The sequence below is a fragment of the Typopeltis vanoorti genome, chromosome 26 (assembly GCF_054136105.1).
Source record: "Typopeltis vanoorti isolate ZY-2024b chromosome 26, IOZ_Tvanoo_1.0, whole genome shotgun sequence".
In the NCBI taxonomy this organism is placed as follows: Eukaryota; Metazoa; Arthropoda; class Arachnida; order Uropygi; family Thelyphonidae; genus Typopeltis; species Typopeltis vanoorti.
In genome coordinates, this window is record NC_143574.1 from 3,617,751 (window position 1) to 3,640,203 (window position 22,453).

Consider the following 22,453-nt stretch of genomic DNA (forward strand, 5'->3'; position numbering starts at 1 on the left):
GCTAATTACAGGAAGCTACTATGGGAAATTAGCCTCAATGACAGTGTGTTTAGTCTTTGTTCTCATCAAAGAGATGGGGTCAAACAGGTGTTTGCTGGACTTGCTGATGGGACCTTGGCAGTTATAGAGGTCAGTTTTGGATATGGACTTACAAGACTACAAATTTTGAGCCATTTGAATTGATTTCATAATTTTAAAAATAGTACATTTCCAGTTAGTGACAATTTAAGGTTATTGTTAGTTCCCCTTAGAAATTAAGAAGCACAAACTAAAATCCCTCGAATTGAAAAGGTATTTGTTTTGCAGAATGTTCAAGGCAGAGCACCCAAACCTGACGTATTTTATGTTGTTATCGGCTCAAGCTCCGTCACATGTTTGCAGCTGGTGGGAAGACGCCTGTGGTGTGCTTGTGGGAGTCTTGTAGTGATCCTAAGTGCTAGGTAAGTAGAATGACATATATTTCAACATTCGAAAATGTTATTTTTCTTGCAGGAGCCTGTGTAGCTCAGTAGAAGTGGCGTTTGCACTCTACAGCGCTTGACCGCACGACGAAAGGCGTTCGAATCTAGTCACCGACTACAGGAACTTTTCTAAGCCTTTTCTCGACCGGTTCCAGAGTTAGTCGATCTGTGGCATGGGTTAGCGGGTGTTTCCTCCCGGAAACTCAAGAAAATCGTCCGTCGGACCAACACTATTTTCAGACATTAAATATATTGTGTTACTGTTTGGGACCACCAGATGGCGGCACTTACTACCCGCCTTCTTCACTGAGTGCCGATTAATTAGTGATAGCCTTAGGGAAGCTATCTCTGATTAGCTACCAGTGGAGATTGAACTGCCCACTCAGTCTCCAAAAGTTAGATAGGGCTAAAACAGCCTCGCCTACTTCCTACGCGAGAATAAATGGCGTTAGCTATTTATTCCCGCGTTATTAGCGTTAGTATGAGTCCCTTCGTATTACTAGAAAGTTTAAAATGGAGGATGAAGTATTTTTGTGTGGTAAACCACTGTTTTGGGGAATTAATCGCACCCATGTACCATTTAAGATGCAATACTACGATATTTATAACCTTCTATTTCCAGTTTAGATGAAGTACTATTCTCTCTCATATGCTTGTTGATTGGTTAGTTTTTCCACGAGGGTACTTGCAGGATAACTCAACAGGATAATGTCCATAATGCATTCTGCAGATTTTGGTTTTGTATTTATTGCAGTTTTCGCATTGACCAGAAAGAAGTAGCGTTGCCTCTAGAGCGATATGGAATGCACTGCTCCTAAACACAAAATGTATAATTGTGTGAATATGTTTTTTTTTTATGCCACTTCTTTATGTCATCCCTACCCACGAAAAGTTAGGCACCTATAGGACAATAATATGATGAGTTAAGGAAGTTTTCTATTTTTTTTAAATTTATAAAAAAAAAAAAAAAAAAAATCAGCTAACGCCTTTTTATTCCCGTATACGGGGAGTAGGCGAGGCCATTTAGCCCTATCTAACTTTTGGAGACTGAGTGGGCAGTTCAATCTCCACTGGTACCAATCAGAGATAGATGGCCCATGGCTATCACTAATTAAGCGGTACTCAGTGAAAAGAGACGGCTCAAATGTGCCGCCATCTCGTGGTCCCTAACCCTAACACAATATATTTAATGCCTGAAATAATGTGGGTTCTACTTTCGATTTTCTTGAGTTTACAGGACGAAAAACCCGAGTTTCCGGGAGGAAAAACCTGCTTGCCCATGCCAGAGATCGACTAACTCGGGAACCGGTCGAAAAAAGGCTTAGAAAAATTTCCTCTAGTCGCCGACTAGACTCGAAACCAAGTCTTCCTTCGTGCGGCCAAGCGCCGTGGTTGGCAAACGCCACATCCACTGAGCTACACAAGCTCTCCTTTAAATTTATATTATTAATATTTTTATTATGTTTTACATAGCCTGTTAACTCCATACAGACGTGAAAGCTGATAAGTCACCCGACAGACCTGCGTGCCAAAGTTTTCTTCTACACATTCAACTAAATTGAAATTAAAATTATAGACCAGTTCGAACTCATGCAAGCAGTGAAGATCTCTAATTCTAGTAATTTTTTTTTCTTCTTTTATTCTTTACAGAACGCTAGATCTCTTGGACCAGTTTCAGACCTCGTCAAATGGTCTAGAATACATTTTTCGGATGATCTCTGGCGACCAAGGAGTGTGGGTTACCCTTCGAGGATCTTCTATGCTCCAACTCTGGGATCCCCACACTCTTACCTGTCGGATGTTGTATGACGTCAGAGATAACTGTTGTTCTAGAACTTTAAAGGTAAATCATAAATGTATACATTATGTATGTTTTTAAAAATATTAGATAAATTATTAGGAACAAAATATGTCAATAATTCCCGGTAATTGGAAAGACACGTTTAGACTTGTGTATCGATGTTATTAAATAGCAAGTACTTGAAAGTGATTTGTAATATTTAAATTTCGTTACTCTGCGAATTCCTGTCGTATATTTTTAAAGTATCTTGCCCAACTATACTGTATAAACTAACTACGTAAATAAAGTACACTATATTAACTGTAATAACATGGCTGACTTCAAATAAAACTTGACTTTAGCGGGGAGGTTGTACATACCTCTTTTATCTTTTATGTACTTTCATTATCTCTTTAAGTAAATTATATTTTTAAGACAGTCTATGAAAGACGTGGTATTCCTAACTATACACAGTTAATCTGATATTAAAAAAAAAATCAAATAATTCGTGTCGTCTCCTGGCAAATGCAAACTACAGACACTCAGCCACACATGACAATATTACAAGAATCTTCCTAGAAAGGATCAATTTAAAAAAATTCGTGTTGATACTACTGTAGTTAAAGCAAAAAATCACAACCAGTGACACCGGACCACCCTTCAGTCACTTATTGATATTCATTGGATTTATTTGCACTGTATAATGGTATTATCACGTTGCAGGTAGATGATTCTTACACCAACCATGGCCGAATAACATCGATTCTTCCTTTTGATGGCACCATTTTAGTAGGCACTGCGGATGGAACCCTCATTATTTACGATGTCAGTGCCCACAAGTCTCCACTAGGAAGTGTTCCAAGTTCCCCCTGTCCACTGCCGAGTAGTGCAAGGCCCGCTAATCCAGCACAAATCCAGGAAAGATTAGAGGTAGCTTACAAAGATTTCAATTCGTTTGACAACTGTTAGTGGTGGCCTTTCAATGGCGACTTTCTGAAAATCAATTTTTTTTTTATATATTTAGTCTCAAAAACAAATATTCTTTTTGAAAACGTAAGTTTCTGTGGATAATTTTCGGCATTATGATGTAAATAAAGAGTTTAATAAAAATAAGCAATTAAAATCACTAAAAAAGTCTTATATAAATAATATAACAGACTATAAATAATATCAACAGACTATAAATAATTAATTATACAATTAATATTAGATTTTATGATAACTTCAAGTGTTACATACAAATCAGAAAACAGAATAAAAACGTTAAATTCGTTACTATGCATGTTGGAACATTGTTAGTTGTTGCTATCACGTGATGGTATCACTTGTGTTATATCATAGGTCCGTGACAGTTAAATTTTTGATAAAACCAGATTTTAATTGCTTATTTTTTTGCTTGCATTAGATATTATAAAGCCATTAATTCTACATAAATCGTTTCTTTTTTTTTTTAAATCTGTATTTAATTGTCGATATTTGTTTGAAAAAATTACATTCTTATATTAAATTTTTTATTAAATTATAAAATTTTTATTTATATAAAAAAAAATATATTCTTGTTTCCTTTATACAAGTAACCAGGGGTGACTCGTGCAAGAATTTTGAATTATACTAAACTGTATAATTTTATCGATAATAAACAATATTTTTTTCATTTAATTTTTTTTTAATTTTTACCATAATTTTGATAAATTAGCATATTTTTTTTTTATGATAAATATAATAACGCCAAAAATTGTCTCGATTTGTAGCGAACAACCTTGCCAGACGCATGCGGCTCGCTAGCCAGGATTTGGCCATTGCAGAAGACAAACTGTGTCCGTAGAGTCTACATAATTGCCTTTCATTAGTTCATAAACTCTCTGGTAATGGAACCTTAAAAATAAACTTAGCTAATTATACGGGCTCTTTGAAAGTCGTGTCTTCTATTAGTTCGATATTACAACTTCCCTTTCTAGAATTTCAAGAGCATGAAGCCAGTCTGTGTCGTTGCTCTAACGCTAAACATTATCGTTTGGATTTATGCTTTTTAAGTAAAAGCTAGATTTGTCTACAAAATATAAGATCCAAAAAAGAATACCTTATGTTTTTATTTATTCCAGGATAAAAAAAGCCTTTGTCCAGAAGGAATATAACGCTATTTAATAAACACAGATAGACCTAGATTTCATCTAAAACATTACATGAAAGTCAATAAACCTCTCCAACGTGTGGAATGATTTTCTGTAATAAATGAAGTACTCCCCCTCGTGGTTATTTTCTCCAAACACTGAATTACAGTATAAATAAAATTTTATGTGCAAATAAATTTTGATTTTTAATTTAGTTAAATACGTTGAGAATGAAGTAAGAAAATTTGTCTGCGTTATTAATTATTTTATTAATAATTAATATTTCTATATAATTCTAAATAATTCTATTTCCTTATTTATCCTAATCCTCTTTAAGTATCCTAATCTATATCGTCACTCCATAGTGATGCATCGTAATAGTATTTATATTACTCTTAGTAGTACTATACTATTAATACTATTATATTTATGCATAATTATTATGTATGTTACAAATATTTTTCTCCTTTTAATTTAGAAACTATACCTGGAGCAACAAATCGAAGAAAATGAAGAACAAATCTCTAAAGATAATGTACTGTCTGATGCTACTCATGATGGAGTGATACCTGAACAAGGAAATACGCAAATTCCCATTCCAAAAGCCTCAGCGATCGTTAAGAATCCTCTTCAACAGGATCTGACTGTTTATTCCTCACTAACTTCGTTTACTGGAAGTCGCTTGTCAGAAACCCTGGTGGAAGAAGAATCAACAGAGGAAAGCGAGCCACTTACGGGTAAAGATATTATTAATGAGGACATTGCTAATGTGGAAAGTGAAAACAATCAAAAGTCAAATGAAAAAATCCAACGTGATTCTACTGTTAGCATTGTGGCAGCGAATGGTGAAGTATCCAATCAACGAAGTATAAATAATACCCACCACGAACCCTTTAATAGTTTGAAACATCTAAGAGCGTCAGAAATATCTTCTTCACATCAAACAAAAACGTCTGAGTTCGTAGAAGAATTATCTTGTCAAAAAAATGTTCACCAAGAACAGCCAACACCACTGCATCAAACAGAGAAAGCACATGTGGGACAAACTTCGGTCTCTTCTGTAAAACTTCCAAAAGATACTAAACTTGATAGAAATTCCCTCCATCCGAACAGAACACTGGAGGGTTCTCCGAAACTTCGAAGAGACAGTAAAGGAAAAACTGGTCGAATATCGTTCTTTCATCTTCGTAAAACGGGAGCGAAGCTCAAAGAAGCTAGTCGCCGTTTCCAGTCGCTCAGTGCTGAGGATATCCCCACATGGATTACTAGAGAAAAACCAGAGCCTGTCATTTCCTTTCAAGGTGATTCTGGTTTCAGTTCTAGAAAATCGTCTCGCCTGCCCTCATTAAAGGACTTTATCAAGAAAGAAGCAGTTGAACTAGCTAACTTTTTAAGAACAAACGAATCCGACCAAAAATTATCTGAAAATCAAATGTTTGATGGAGTTAAGACAAAGGGTGTGCCTTCCGTACATGCTCAGGGAATAAACTCATCTTCCCACATCTGTCCTGGTATGAATTCATCACACAGCGATGTCACAGAAGATGGCAAAAATATAATTGGAATCGAGATCACTGAAGCGCCTTGTCAAAAGACCGAACAGCCGGCAACGCGAAGTGATCTCTCTGAAAATACTACTGCCATTGAAATTACAGTTGATGCCACTTCTGACACTGCCTCTCAAGAAGCAGAGAACACAGAAATCTCCAACGATGTTAATCTTGTCAGAGAAACCAACGTAGTCAATGATGAAAGCCGAACTTTGTTAAACGTACAAGAAGATTTTTCCACTTTGCAGACCGACGACAGTTATACAAATGGCACACAAGGTGACCTCTTACAACTGAAGGATTGGACAAGAACATCTCGTAAAGGTAGCGACAGTGCAAGTAATGTGTCTTTTGGAAGCGCTGAAGTCCCACATGCTTTTGAGTTAATCCTGAAAGAAAAAATCAAAATATCGGACAAGCCAATTAAGTGTCTTCTCCAAACTAGGTAAGTAGCATTTCACTATCACTCTTTCATAATCAACCAGTCATGAACTAAGGCTTATGCCGGTGCATTTTATTAAGATTTAGATTGGCTGTCAGTGAGGAAGCGTGTCAGACGCATCGCCCAGTGAGAACAGCCTTATTAGTACACTATCCGATCACAAATCTCCAGACACTTGATCATCCCAACTGTCACTCTAATAAAATTAATATGCGAGAGTAAGGATTGCTTTTTGCTAGTTTAACAGCCTTCAGTCTTCTGAGAAGGCTTTTGATACATTGTTCCGATAATTCGTTTACATTTTCTAGAAGAGCATTAGAAAGGTTGGTCAGGGATGACGCGAGATTTGGCTTGTAGTGGGTATCCAACGAGATTAAGATCAGGGGTCTGTGCAGGCAAGTCAAAGTCTTCAACACCCATCTCATTAAATGATTGCTGCACAAATTGTGTTATGGACGGGGATGTTGATAAAATACGATGGACAAATCCGTTAATTATATTCAAAAAGACTGCCATTGCAGTATGGCGCTTCTGTGGCCTCACAGCTAATTCCAGTTGCAAGATGGTGCTACCGTACAAGTGTCGTCTAAAGCAAGTGTCCGTGAAGTTATTTGTTTTCTGCAAACAAAAGGCACTTCACCAAGTGGCATTTACCGTGAACGGGTTGCTGCATATGGCGAAAATGTGATATCAAAGACGCAGGTGTTTTCGGTGCAATGAATTTAAAGTGGGACGTAGTGACATTGAAAATCGACATCCGGCTGGCAAGCCTTCATCGAGCAAAACAGAAGACAACATTTCATGCATTAAGGGCATCATTCTTGAAGACCAGCGAGTGAAATTGCACAAGACATGAACTTGAGTAAGTTCAATGTTCAGGAAATTGTTCACGATGTCTTTGGCTTTTGAAAGGTATGGGTGCACCGACAATTATCATGGGAACACAAGGCAATACGCATGAGGACTATTGTGATACATTGCCAAAGGTGAGGATTTCTCGCTCGCCTAGTGACAGGAGATGAAACGTGGGTTCATCACTTTACCCTGGAGAGCAAACAAGGCTCCATGAACTGGAAGCATCCACAATCTCCTGTGCACAAACGATTCAAAACTATTCCCGCTGTCCGAAAAGTGATGGCCAAAATGTTCTGGGATCGCTAAGGATCGCATTGTGTTGGTGGACGTCTTGCCGAAGGAAAAAAAAAGAATCGATGCAGAGCTTTATTGTGCAAGTTGGAAAAACTGAAAGCCAACATTCGACCCAAACGACCAGGACTGACAAGCGTGATTTTGGTCCACAACAACGCTACTCCACACACACCATTCGCGTGTGGTTGCCCTGTAATCGTTGGGAAACCCTGCTACATCACCCCCCCCCCAGGCTTAGCACCTTCAGATTTCAATTTATTTCCTCTGCCTCAAGACACACCGTTCCAGAAGGCATTTCACTATGGATGAGGAAGTTCATCAGGTGGTGCGATGTTGGTTAGTGGGTGTTGGTAATGCTTTCTTCAGTACTGGTATTAACAAACCGATCTATCGTTGAGAAAAGTGCATCAATAAATTTGGATATTTTGTGGAGAAATAGTGCATGGTCAAGCCACGAAAAACATCCCAAGACCGCGATCTGTCCTCTGCCAAGTTTCACATTTGACACATTAGATTCGGGCAGGTAGTTCTGGCATCTGCTAAACGAAGTCTCATCTTTCAGACTGCCTGATGGTGAAGCGTGATTCACTGCAGAGAACCCGTTTTCGCTTTTCCAGAGTCTAAAATGGCCGCAACCACCCAACGTTTGGCATTGTCCTTGGTGATGCTAGGCTTGTGTGCATCTACGCATCTATGGAAACCCCTTTTTTTCAACTCCCAATGAACTGTTATGGTACTGCCGTTGCTTCTACGCGTTTCCACTTCGTAATAACATCACTTACAGTCAATCAGGATAGCTGCAGCAAGGTAGAAATTTCCCAACTGAGTTGTAAAGGTAACATTCTATTTAAAAGCACCACGCCTAAAGTCACTGAGCTCTTCACTACGGAATTTTTTACTGTTAATGTTTGTCTATGAAGCCCGCAAGACCTTATGCTTCCTTTTATACCTTTATGAGCCATGCTTGTGGGTGTATATAATCATGGGATATCCAGATAGTATATGCCTGCACTGGAAAGAGTAAACTAATTGTATAGCCTCGTTCTTTTGACATTAGAAGTCTCTCTGGTGTTGGCTAATCGTACCAGCACTTAACATGGTTCAGTTAAAGTTCACACATTTCCACACTAACTATCTACTGTATTTTGTCATGGAGACAAAATAGAGATGCTATTGGTAATGTCTGCCTGCTGATTTTACAAAGTTAGGACTAAAAGTGTTCTGCTTACTAATTCTTGGAAATAAAAATGCATTAGAAGAATTTTATTTCATTTATTTATTTACTATATTATTATCATTAACAAAATCGATCAACGTGGATATCAGTTCAACTGAAAACGTAATTTTGCTTATGTACCATAGATTTACAAAACAATATGATCATACACTAGAAAAAATGGTATTTAAATTAATATAGACTCTAAATTCAGAGGGTTATTTGTTATTGTATAATAATTACGAGCGTTTATATTACAGAAACATGTTTATGATAACTGAAAATTACTTCAACAACTACAGTGTATGGTTTACAACACACTCTAGCGGTCAAAACTATAAACACGTTCGTTTGATTTTTTACAGGATAGCCGTTTGAATAATATCATTTAACGGACACTGTGTATTTTATATTCGACTTATTTCTTATTACATCTGTGACACTTTGGTTTTACCATTCTAATTACATAAGAATAGTTACATAATAATAATTACATTCTTAGTTATATTGCTTTTTTACTTTTATTCTCTTTGTTTTACTGTTATTAATAACGTCGCTATTTAATTACACATTTTGATTTCAAGTTCACTTAGTATTCTACAAATAGTCTTGTTAGCTCCGGCCCATCATGAAATGTCACATTTATTCACATTAACTTCCCCCTAAACTGTGACATCATATTAAAATAATTTTTGAACAAAACTGAGTTACTTATTGCTGTAGTGCATTATTATGATTCGATATATAGTATCATTTTAAAAATGAATCTCTTTCATATATTGAGAAATATAGATGTGTGCATGATAAATTACAATTTCTAAAACAAAATTTACGACTTTTTTTAAGCTGCAACGGAGAACCAACAATAATTAGTTGTGCTGGTTATTATGGAGATGACGAAGCTGTTTTAAAATGGATTAAAGAGGGAGAAGAGGTAAGAAAAGTAATTTCTTAAATAAAATTTTGCTTGAATTAATTTGTTTATGCTATCAGTACCATTCTCTATATTACAATTATTAATTGTGTTTATTCTTCATTTACACTGCAGATGTTCGTGAGAGATGTCATAAACATCTGACTTTGGTTTGTATATTATTTATACTGAATATTAATAAAACGAAATGGAGCACCTTCTTGACTCAATCAATAGCGACAGCATCCTTAGATTCGTATCCCATCTGGGATGACAAGTACCTATATGTTTCTCAGATGGTCATTGAATCCATCTCATAGTGGAAGCAAAGTTATTTCTCATCCCCCAAAAAGCGAACTGTTTTATAGGAAGGATTATGTCTGGAATTAGGGCAAACCAACAAGGACTCTGCTTATATGTGCATTATTCTTGGCCAGTTTGCATGTTTTGAGAATCTAAAACCCAAGATTCTTGAGAGAAAAGCTCTGCCCTGATCACATGCACAATTTAAGATGACATGCAACTGATTCTTTTCTTCATCACATCCTCTTGTTCTCCACAATCTCTACCTAAGAAAAAATTTGACTGAAAATTTGAAAAAATGTAATCATTTTTGAGCCACTGTTCCACACCATTCTCAGTTGCATTTTTGTTGCTGCCCTCGGAAATGTCCCAAAATTTAGATTCTGCATTGTTGAACTTCTTTCAAGCATCGACTAAGATAAAAATCTTTATCTTTTCATGCAGCTGCTAAGTCGAAGAAAGCAGATCTGATGTATGCATTTCATTTTGCAGTGTCCTGCCTCCTGCATCTTCCAAAGCAACCATCACCTCTTCGAAAACCTTTTTACATGCAACATTACGTCCTAATCCATTGGCTGTATCAGTGAACTAGTGTTAGGAGGCAGAAAAGGATATTTAAATCTGCCATCTCTGCTCACTAACCTCTCATCATTAGGGTGAGCAGGTGTATTATCTAGCAGTAAAGCAGCCTTTATTTAATGGGAAGAAATTTTCAGCCCAAATGTCTGGTAGCGTAGCACAGTTCCAAAAAATATCCATTATAAACCACAGGCATTTTTTTAGTGGGAATATATCACCAGTAACTGGTTCATTGAATCATTTAAAGCACGAGGTTTTTTGCCTTACCAACTACCATAGGCTTAATGCCAATGCAAGCCATCAGCATTTGCACAATAACGCTGAAATTCGCTCCTTATTGAGCTTATAACCAGGGATGCTTGTAAGCCTCATAAAAAAAGAAGCCCTCGTTTTTAATGAGGGCCTTAACTTACTCTTCACCTGCACCTAAAGATTCCACATGTTCTTTTATTAACAATGCCATGGTGCTTTCGAAAACTCCACGACCATTCATTATACCCCTGAAATTTTAGGCCCATATGCTTTAAGCTTTTCAGCAGCTGACTAACTCAACACCTCTAACACAGCCACTTTAGCACTACTGAACAAATCTCTTGTACACTGCTTCCTCTAGGATTTTATCTTCGGCCACTTTCATAATTTCTACTACCAACTGTACAAGCAGTCTGAGAACAATGATCTACATTTAAATTTTAATAGAAACTCATTTTTTCTTGTGAGAAATTGTTTTACGTTTTTGATTAATCTCGCACACATGTACAATGGTTACACCACCTTAAAGCTCTGACATCAGTTCCAATTTTTGTGCAACACTCGAGTTAACATGTTTAGGCTTATGCCCACGGATGCGAGACTCCCTTCGACACTTCCGCGCATGTCAGAAGGAGAATCCATTCCGATAATAGGGTAATCAATCCGTCTGGTAGGATGAGTTGTTTATTATTACATGTCGGAAAATTAACTTTTCTTTTATGAACATTGTAGTTTTTAAACTGGTAACTATTTTACTTGTATAACAGTTGGTTCTTTTGACTTTTGATTCTAGTGCAAGGAGAAAACTTTCCATGTCACTGAGTGGACAGTATTAGTCCCACGTCACACCAGTGAGGCTCTGAAATTTGTCACACATGCAGCACACAAGTAATTCAAAATGGTGGTTGTTATAGCCAGCCACTAAACAGAGTAGCGAATGAATTCTTTATTACAGATGTGAGTCCAATGGAAATTCGTCCTAACTACAAATGTGTATGGAGACAATACTGTTGATATGAGTGGAGTTAGACGCTTTAAGAGTACTGATATGGAAGAGCTCTTGGAGGTGAAGACTTATGGGGCTGCATACAATGTCGCACTTAGCAACAGGAAAAATATATTAAAAATGAGGGAGACTGATGAGAAATGACCGAATCCTTGTGAAAGATGGAGGATTAATCCACGTAAAAGTAATTTCTAAATAAATATTTTTCAAGAAAAATCGGGTGGTTTTACTTTTGTGCCATTCTTTGTACACTCTCTGTCCAAAAAGAAACCGAACTTCTCGAAAATAGAAGAAACTAGTGGCGCCATCTGTTGTATTATTTTGTCGTTTAAAGCGGCAATCTTCATTAGTGTTGTGTCAACTGTATATGACATTTCACTAGAAGCCGAGTTATAGTGCCAAGAGTGACAGTGTGTTTTAACGAACGGTCGGAAAATGAGTTTCTAACAGAGTTGCGATTGACTTTTTTGTTAAACTTGGTAAAAGTTTTACCGAAACGCATCAAATGCTTCATATATTAGATTCGTTATGCATACTACATATGCTTAAAAAAGCAAGAAAAGCAGTGATTACAAGCAGTGCTGTAATAAGGACGAAATTTAACACTCTTACAGAAAACAGAGATGAAATCCCAGCAGAGTTAATTAAGGCCACAGGGGACGGAGGGAAAAGTGTGTTTCATAGATTGATTACAAAGATATGGAAGACAGGATCATGGCCTAGAGACTGGATGAAGTCAGTTTTCATACCACTACATAAGAAAGGTGATATGAAGGCATGCAAGAATTATAGAACTATTAGTTTGATATCTCATGCAAACAAAATTTTATTGAAGATCATGCTAAATGGAATTGGGGCCAAAGTTGAGGCAGAGATTCCCGAGGAACAAGCAGGTTTTAGGAAAGGCAAGGGCACCAGAGATCAGATCCTTTGCCTTAGACATATAATAGAAAAATATAAAGAATTCAGACTCCCTCTGGTAATGTGTTTCTTAGACTACTCTAAAGCTTTTGACTGTGTTGAGCATGTGAAACTGTGAGAAGTAATGAAAAGAATGGATTTTCCTCAACACACTATCAGGTTGATAGCCAACTTGTATAAGGAGCAACAAGCCTCGGTAAGAACAGGTGGTGGATTGACTGACTGGCTTCAAGTTGGAAAAGGAGTTAGGCAAGGATGTTTACTTTCCCCTCACTTGTTTAGTATATATGCAGAGGACATCATGCATGAAGCATTGGATGAGATCAGGACAGGAATTAAGATAGGAGGCAGATTGATCAGTAATCTAAGGTATGCTGATGATACAGTACTCCTTTGTAATGACATGGAAGAACTAGGACTAATTCTTGACAAAGTTAACAAGATCAGTAATAGCAGAGGACTTCAACTCAATCCTAGCAAGACAAAGATTATGGTCCTCAAAGGGAATACAAACAGAAAAGCTCTTGAGAAACAAGTGTACCTTAATGTGAAGAATTGCTGTTTAGAGACATCAGTTAGGAATGGCTAAAACAACAGTCAGAGACCTGTCTAAAATCTGGAAGGATGGATCTATCTCCATGGAAACAAAGTTGAGGATTTTGGATGCAGTTGTTTTTCCAACAGCGACTTATGGATGTGAGACTTGGAACCTAAAGAAGTCAGATAAGAAATGGATATCTGCTTTTGAGATGTGGTGTTACAGAAGGCTGTTGAGGATATCATATACTGAAAGGCATACAAATGAATGGGTATTAGAAAATATTGTTGAACAATGCTCCTTAAGGATATCAACAGAAGAAAGTTAAAATATTTTGGACACATAGAAAGGATGAAAGCGGACTTCTCAGAACAGTAATAGAAGGTAAAGTTCCTGGAAAAAGAGGCAGGGGGTAGACCATCAATTAGATGGATGGATGGCGTGTGTGGAGTGACTGATCTTCAGAGAGTTGAGGCTGCCGGAAAAGCAAATAACAGGACTACATGGCGAAGCCTGGTGTGGCACATCACTGAGCATCGGAGTGACCATACAGCATCTGTAGATGCCCAGTGAAGATAGTAGTAGTAGACAGAAAGCACTAGAAATGAATTAATAACATAAAAATTTACGCATGACAAATTAACTGGTTTTGTATGGCGATAGCGTGTTTTTTTTTCCTGAAAACTCATGTCTTTCATCTCATGAAACGGCAAACCAGGTATAATAATGTTAACAAGGAATTATACACTTTGCACTCACTTCGTGGGATCCTAATTCTGCCAATTATGGGAACGTGGGGCACTTTCCTCCTCTCTCTCTCTCTCTCAATACTAATTGCCCTTACTAAGGCACTGATTACAGGACAAATGCAACTGAGTACTTTTTAGTAGGATTATAATCTGAAGGTATGAGGTAGAGCAGTCTCTAAGAATGATATCCATTTTCTTATTGTATTTACTGGTGCTGAGGATAAGTAGCACATCGTTTATCAGACCTGGTGTTGACTATGAGCTGGGAGGAAGATAATTTCTTTTAGGAGGCAAAGATCTAGAAAGTAAACTAGGAACATCAAGCCTAATGTTAGCTATCTCAGGAGCTAAGTTATGGTCCGCATTAGTATTTGGAAGACATTTTATATAAAATTAGGTGCACTGCAAACTATTTTAACTTCGATGTGCTGTGGCTGCACTGCCACTTGGGCTAATTCCCACCCCTCCCATGCAAGTATTGCTTCTTTAGCAGTATGGCAGTTAGGTTAATGTTACTACTCTTTCTATTTATGCAACTCCCATCCACAAAAGGTTACTAACCCAAAATTCATTTATTACTATGGGTAGGCTAAGAGTTTTTAATATTTTATTTATTTATGTTTTCACACAATCTGTGAGAGTCTAGAGTAAAGTCACTTCAAGCCTCTAGTATGTACTTAATCTGGCCTCGTGGCCTTGGTTCCAGTCAAATCCAGTTCTTTTATTACTTGTTTGCTTTGGGAGCCTTCATAGTTAAGATGGTATTGATAATGTTCTTTAGTCTGAAAGACCCAAGTTTAAATTCTGCGTAGGATGCAAAGAACTTTTATGAGGGAATTTCAGTGGATGAAGAAATAATGGCACGTTAACTGGTCTCATATGGAGATAGCACAATTTTCTTCCCCAGAACTTGTCTTTCAGCTCACAAAACTACAATTCAACCAGAACACAAACAGCAAACTGATACACAGGCCTTACATCCTTAGTGGCTTTGGCTAATTTCAAATAACTATAATCATAACACTTACTTGCTTTGGGTTCATTTCCTGCAATATGGAACTGATCAGAGAGTCATAAAAGTTGACTTTCAAATTAGTTCTTATTCAATGAAAAAATAATCTTATCATAATTCAAATAAGGCTGTTTTGGTTTATATAATGTAGACTCAGAATTAGTTTTGCCTAATTCAACACTAAAAATAAGCTACTTGAAACATAATAAATTTAGTTTAATCCTTTATCCAAGTGTAAGCAAACAAAGTTTGCGCCTGAAGTATCTTTCAGGACTGAGGCAACTCGTGGTAAAGGTGGACCAAGCTCTCATCACTCCTTGTCTCAGTATCTCGTATAATGCAAAGCACATCTCCTTGGTAGTGGCCCTTCCCTTAATGCTATGCATTAAGGGAAGGGCCACTACCCACACCAGTTTAGTGGGAGCCAGACCCAGAAGTGGCCTGGCTCCCACTAGTGGTAATACTAAGTCTGGCTCCCACAGTGGTGATACTAAGGCAGAAGCATTAGCTTCTGCCTTAGTATCACTTAGTATCTTTATATCACCCCTTCTGGGTCTGGATCCCACTGATGAGACCTCAATAAAGGTTGAAACCGGTCTGGGTAGAGTCCCTTCCCTTAATGCATAGCATTATACATGTCTGCAAGGAGGTGTGCTTTGCATTATGGGAGATACTGAGACAAGGAGTGATGGGAGCTTGGTCCACCTTTTTGACGAGTTGCCTCAGTCCTGAAGATACTTCAGGTGCAAACTTTGTATGCTTACACTTGGATAAAGGATTGAACTAAATTTATAGTCTAACCAAGTGGAAGATCAACTTCCAACTACTTGAAACATAATTGGGATTACTCAATTTTGGTGGACCCCAAATTTCATTAACATTTCAGCAGCTTGAAACTGTGTTCATGTGAAACTTGAATGAGGAAGTTATTTTTCCTCTTTCAGAGATTTTCATAGGACTTTTGCTTGCAGGAATGTTCTGCAAGGATGGTGAGGTAGTGGAGAGGATTCAGGTGCATGTGTGGATGGTGGTGTAAAGTCTAAACAGTCGTGGTAATGCAGGCTGATGAAATGAGATAATGGAATTGTCTAAAATTACTATCAAACCAAAGAAACTACAAAAATGCCTTTAGTTTATGCAGAAGCTAGGGCATCTTCACTGGTTTCCCTGTTTACCCAATGCCCAAGTTTCAGGAGGCAAAAACCCTGCCACTTCACCATGAGGCTATTCACCCTTCAGTTGGAAAAAACCCCTTAAATGCTCCTTGCATCCTAGACAGGATTAACTCAGATCTTTGCAACCAACACATCGTTATAAAAAATAATGATGTGAATGGATGAAATAGGCATCAGGTCAGTAAGTGTATGAATGCAAGGAACGTTCTCAGTTTATTGTGTGTGTGTGTGTGTGGAAGCACACCACATGGAGGAGGGATGATCAGTAGAAGTGATTGATGATGGTGAGTGCCTTTTCAGTGAATGGGTTTCAGAAAAGGTGCGATAAGTTCTGCATCAATTGGGAAAATTTCTTTGGCACTTTCAATGAATCCATGAAAGTGCCAAAGAATTTTTTTTTTTTTTATATATGCATCCCATCCATTCTAAATTTATCATTACATTAGTACGGTGGATGAGTAGCATTATGGGAAGGATCACTACCCTACCCTTTGCATTATGGGATACTAAGGCAAGTCATGTGAAGTCATTAGCATCTATATACGAGTTGACCCAGTCCTGAAAATACTTCAGGCACAAAATGTTTGCTTACACTTGGATAAAGAATTAAACCAAGTGTATTGCCGGCAAAGGTTGGTCGATTGGTAGAGCCTCTACTACTAATGGCTCAGTTAAGTAAGTTTGAGCGCAGTTAGTAGCTGGAAGGGGACTAATCGTTCAATACTGTTGGCACACTCTCCCTCGATGAGTCTTTGGACTCCCTGGAGATGTCAAATAATAATATATAATTTCTCGGTATCTTTACTTATAATTGTAATTATTTTGAATTTTTGCTTAAAAACAATGTTAATTATAACCTTGAATTTTGAATAGGGCATATTCCTTTATTACAAAGGCAATCATTTCATTGCAATATTAATATTAATTTATTAATAACAGTATCATTAAATTTGCATACCAAATTAATTTTTTCTAGAAACTGTGGACTAACGATCCAATCATTGAAGTCTGCCCATATACAAATACAATTAAACCTTCACCTTATGCACGTTCACGGCTACCACGTCGAGCATCTATAGCCACTTCGACTGCAACAGGAGAATCTGATGGTTTCTTCAGCTCCAGAAATGCCAGGATGGCAGGTATATCACCAGCATCCAGTGCTGGTATCTTAGTGGAAAGTGGAATCGCAAAAGTTCAACATTTACTCTCTCGAGTGCAAGAAAGAACATAAACTGTGTTCAGGACAGTGAGGAACATATATAAAGCAATCAAGGTTTTCACTGCGATATGTATTACTATATTTTTAATGAATAAGTAGAAGCTAATTAAACTATTTAATGGAAAACGTGTTTAAATACATTGTAAAATATTCCAAGAGAATTTTAAAATGAGACACTAACCCAATTTGCAAAGAAGAATGAAGCATAGACCATACTTTTGTGATTCCTAAACCAATTTTGGTCATCTGAGGTTTGTCTTATTTCGAGTTTGTTGTTATCATTATTGATAAGGATACATGGAATCAACAAACTCAGTAAGGGAGAGCTAAAGTCAAAAAAAAAAAAAAGTTAATTTACATTCTGTATACAATACTCATTTAATTTTTAACTTAAACGAGAATGTGCAATGAATGTTTATATAGAAATGTGTACAGAGATGCTGTGCTATCAGCTTTACCCCTCCTTTAGGGCAGATTTGTGAAAAAATAAAAAAAAGGAAAAAAAGTAAATTGTAGAATAAAACTGAGGTATATAATATTTTTTTTTCAATTTCCTTAAACCTCCAAACTATAATAATAACAACTAATTTTACAGTTATATGAACACAACTTTGGTATCACAACACCTCTCAAGCATAATTTAGATCCAAGAATATTGAGAATATCAAGTGGTCAAAACAAGAAAATGAAACTAGCTTTTATACAAAGCAACACTGGATCAACAAGCAATAAGTTTTTTTTTTTATATAAAACACACTTAAATGACAATAAATATACACACAGTTCAAGGCTTATTCCAAACATAAAATCCATTACAAATAGCTTCCATACAATTAAACTTCATATTAATTAGGTCAAACATAAGTGTCAATGCTGATCTGGCTAACATATTTTCCAATCTCCTCTCTCTCTCTCTGTTAAGTTAAACTTCAAGAGGATTTGAACAGAAATATAGACAAAAAATACTAGTGGTGGTGGGCGGTAGATGGCGCTAATTGGTAGTAGAGGTTCGGTGTAGTGGTGGAGACAGTTGTATAGTAATGTCCTCCCACGATGAGTCTTCGGACTCCTTGGAGGTGTCACGAATAATAATAAATATGTTAGCCAGGTGTATACTTGAGTATTAAATGTTGGTTATTATTGCACTGTGTGAATGGATGAATCATTTCTGATGTTTCTTTGTACTTCTAAATGTAACTATTATAAGAGATGTAAGGCATTTCTGTTTATTGCTAAATAACATTATGTTCTTTGCTCTGGTTATGTGGAAGGCTAAATCAGATTGATAGGCCCCCCCCCCACCTCCTTCATATATCAACATGTCAAATACGAGGGTGGTCTGAAAAGTTCTAGGCCTAACAATGAAAAAACGAATTTATAATTATAAAATTATTTTTATTTTTCAACATATTCTCCCTTAAGACTAATACATTCATTCCAGCTATGCTCCAGCGCCATTGTCCTATCCCTGTAGTGGTTCTCAGTAAGATCTGCAAAATACCCCTCTACAGCTGCAATCACCTCTTGATTTGAAGAAAAACGCTGACCAGTGAGGAAGAGGTAGAAGTCAGAGGGAGCCAAATCTGGGGAATTAGGGTGCATGTTCCAACAATTAGTAGTGCAGATCCCTTAATTTTCCCATTGCCAAAATACCTTTGTGGACAGGTGCATTGTCCTGATGAAAGATGATTTTTTTTCTTCTGCAAACTGGGTCTTTCCTCACAAATACTTTCGCCTAGTCTGGTTAAAAGATCGGAATAATATTCCCCGGTTATTGTTTTACCCTTTTCAAGATAATTAATAAACAAAATGCCTTTAGCATCCCAAAACACCAATGCCATGACCTTTCCTGCTGATGGAACCAACTTTGTCTTCTTTGGTACTGAACAACCAGCTTCTGTCCCAGTGGCGGCCCATACATAAGCACTGCGACACTGCAGCACCCCCAAGGAAAAAATGAAAAAATTAAAATTTGTTTCTGTTCGTAAATAATAACAATGCTTACATTATATAAATGCAGTACAACATGTTAAAGGTTACAGCTTATGTTTTGACATTGATTGAATAGCTAATTGGAATTGTTCGATTAACGTTTTAGATTACGAAACAAATCCACTGCGATCTAACGCTGATAGTTTGCGCTTGTCATTGCACGTTACGTCATTCCCAACTGTAACTGCTCAAACTGCAGTGTATTTTTAGTATGCTTACGCGCCTTATTTCTGTGAGATATGAAACGTTTATTATTGGCGTGTGTTCGTGATAAACTATTTTTTTGTAAATCTTATTTTATTTTGTTAAAATCACAATTATTTATTTATTATAGATACAAGGCTGAATTATGATGAGTGTCACTGTTGAAAATATGAAAAGAATTATATTTTTTCAATTATCGTTACATGAAACAAATGCCAATATTCGTTTGCACTTGTCATTGCTATTGATACGAAACTTTTATTATTGGTGTTTGTTCGTGGTGAGGATGAAATATTTTTAATAAAGCAATTTTTAATATGTAAATTTATTTATTAATAAATTCGTTACTGATTAGGAAAAAAAAGTGTTTTTTTTTTGTATATGCAGCACCCCCACTTAAAAATTTCACTGGCCGCCACTGTTCTGACTTCTGGTATGTAATGGTGAATCCAAGTCTCATCCATAGTAATAAATCGACGCACAAAATCAGTTTTATTCTTGTTAAAACGCTCCAAGCACTGTTCACAGATTTTCACGCAAGTGCATTTTTGATCTGCTGTGAGCAAGCGCGGCACCCATCTTGCGCAAAGCTTTTTCATTTGCAATTCTTCATGCAAAATATATCCTACACGTTCTTTTGAAATGCCTATAGTCTCTGCAATTTCACACACTTTGACTCGCCGGTCATCCAATACTATATCAAACACTTGATCAACGATTTCTGCTGTTGTTACACTTTTTGTACATTCTTCACGTAAATCATCTTCAAGGCTGGTATGGCCACATTTAAACTCGACAGACCATTTCTTAATTGTCAAAAACGAAGGAGAAGAGTACCCATAAACTTTTATGAACTTCGAATGAATTACTTTTGGTATTAAACCTTCTTTTACAAAGAATTTTATAACCACACGATATTCAATTTTATCCATTTCAAGGGATACAGACAATACGTTTGCTTCAGATAGCTATATAAAACAAACTACTTGATATAATGACTTGCAATTTCACATGGAAGCTTATGAGAGATGTCCCAACTTAGAAAAAAAAAAATCTTGCCGATAGTGTTGCCATCTATAGTGGAGGCCGAGAACCTTTCAGACCACCCTCATATATTCACTATTTGCATTTTTTTTAGAGTAGTCCATCTGTCCAATGTAAATCTAGTGAAACACAGTATATCCTGTAAACTCCTGGCTTCTTCAATGCAGATGATGCAGCTCTAGGAAAAGCTCATATAATAAAATTTAATCTGTGTGCATGCAAATAGACTGACCACATTCAAACTGGTTAATGCATCTGTGGGTTTCTAAGGTCATATCTTTTTTTTTTTTTTTTTTGATAAAATCTTGGGAATTTTAACGAATAAGTACATTTCCAATGTGTGAGACTAATGATTTGGATAAATATCTTGATCTGTCATCTATAACTAGTTCATTAGCCACTTTCAGTTTGTCAATTTTAGGTATACTAGATTCTTGAAATGACTGGATACAAGTTAAGATCTTAGTTCTTTGGGCAAAATTGCACAAGTCTTTAATACGAATGAGTTTTTGTGTGTGGTCAATATTAGGTGAACTCAAAATCCTGTAGGTGTTCTGAAGTAGAGATTCCAGTATTGTCCTATAAACATCCATCTTGTATATAATAATAATATACAAGCTTTTCTTACCACACTCTTCTTACGCTGTTTAGATAGCCCTGTTTAACACCTGAATCTGAATCCATTGAACAAACTGCAGCATACAGAACAAAATAAATACAAGAAAAAACATCATGTGATGAGGTATTTTAATACATAAAGGGTATCAAAATTAAAGTTAATTATCAAAGTTAATGTGATAAATGACAAAGTCTACTTGTGAAGCAGGATAGCACAACCACACAGATTATAGAATCTGTAAATTGCATCTTTTCAACCTTTCTTCGTACTCAACATTCTAGAGACCAGAAACTACTTTAGCCAATTGCTATGGACCCTTTCTAATATTTCTTCATCCTTTTTGAACACCTTCTGATCAAATCTGTGCATGGTAGTCCATATGTGGTGAAATTAAGGCCTTATACAATGGAACCAGAATCTCCTAACTTCTATAAGTCAGTGTCCTCTGCATCAGTGCCAGAATTCTTTGTGTTGTCCTCACAATTTTGGCAATGTGTCCTCTAAATTTTAGATCCCTATCTGCCATCACCCCAAGATCTATTTCCTCAACCTCCAACAATATATCCCCACCAAGTATAAACTCTACATCCTATCTTTGTTTTCCAAATTTTATAGCCTTACATTTCACAACACTGAACTTCCCACTCCCATCTTCTTTCATTATCACATCTCTAATTCCCTTAGAGTTCTTTCCAACTTTGCATCATCTGTAAATAACCGAATATCCCCATTCAAATCTTCCCCAATATCATTAACATGCAGGTTAAACAGCAATGGCTCTTTTTCACTATGCAGCAAGATGGAAAACTTGAATGAATACAGATTATATGGAGGGAGGTGACAGAAACAGCTGAATTAAGTCACCATTTTTCAAGGGTTTCTCCGTGTTACATAAATTACTTGCTTTCTTTGCACAGATGACATGTGTCAGTCCAATGTTTCTGATATTAATTTCTTTAACTGTCAGACTATCATTCTTCATGTGTTCAACTATAACATGGAATAATGACCTTTCTCGTGAATGATGCTAATTTTACTGAGATCTGAGTTAGAGTATTTCTAAAAAAGTTTTTTTTTTATTATAATTATGGCTATTATAGCCTGTTTTTGTTTAGGAGTGTCCCTTTTTAAATACATTGGCTATCAATACTCAAGAGGGGTATATATATTTAGGGCATTATTGGTCAGTATAGAAGGCAATTAAGGTAGAATAAA

At 36.6% G+C, this 22,453-nt stretch overlaps 1 protein-coding gene across 1 annotated transcript in view; it reads left to right on the forward strand.

The window, feature by feature from the left end:
* LOC150092274 (uncharacterized) overlaps positions 1-17,829 on the forward strand; it is a 127,076-nt gene extending 109,247 nt beyond the window's left edge. Inside the window, exons 23-29 of the mRNA XM_090414834.1 lie at positions 12-129; positions 307-440; positions 2,112-2,304; positions 2,965-3,171; positions 4,831-6,347; positions 9,556-9,643; positions 17,134-17,829. Coding sequence (XP_090270960.1) covers positions 12-129; positions 307-440; positions 2,112-2,304; positions 2,965-3,171; positions 4,831-6,347; positions 9,556-9,643; positions 17,134-17,391 — 2,515 coding nt within the window. The 3' untranslated portion in view covers positions 17,392-17,829. The remainder of the gene's footprint in view (positions 1-11; positions 130-306; positions 441-2,111; positions 2,305-2,964; positions 3,172-4,830; positions 6,348-9,555; positions 9,644-17,133) is intronic.
* Positions 17,830-22,453: the final 4,624 nt, after the last annotated feature.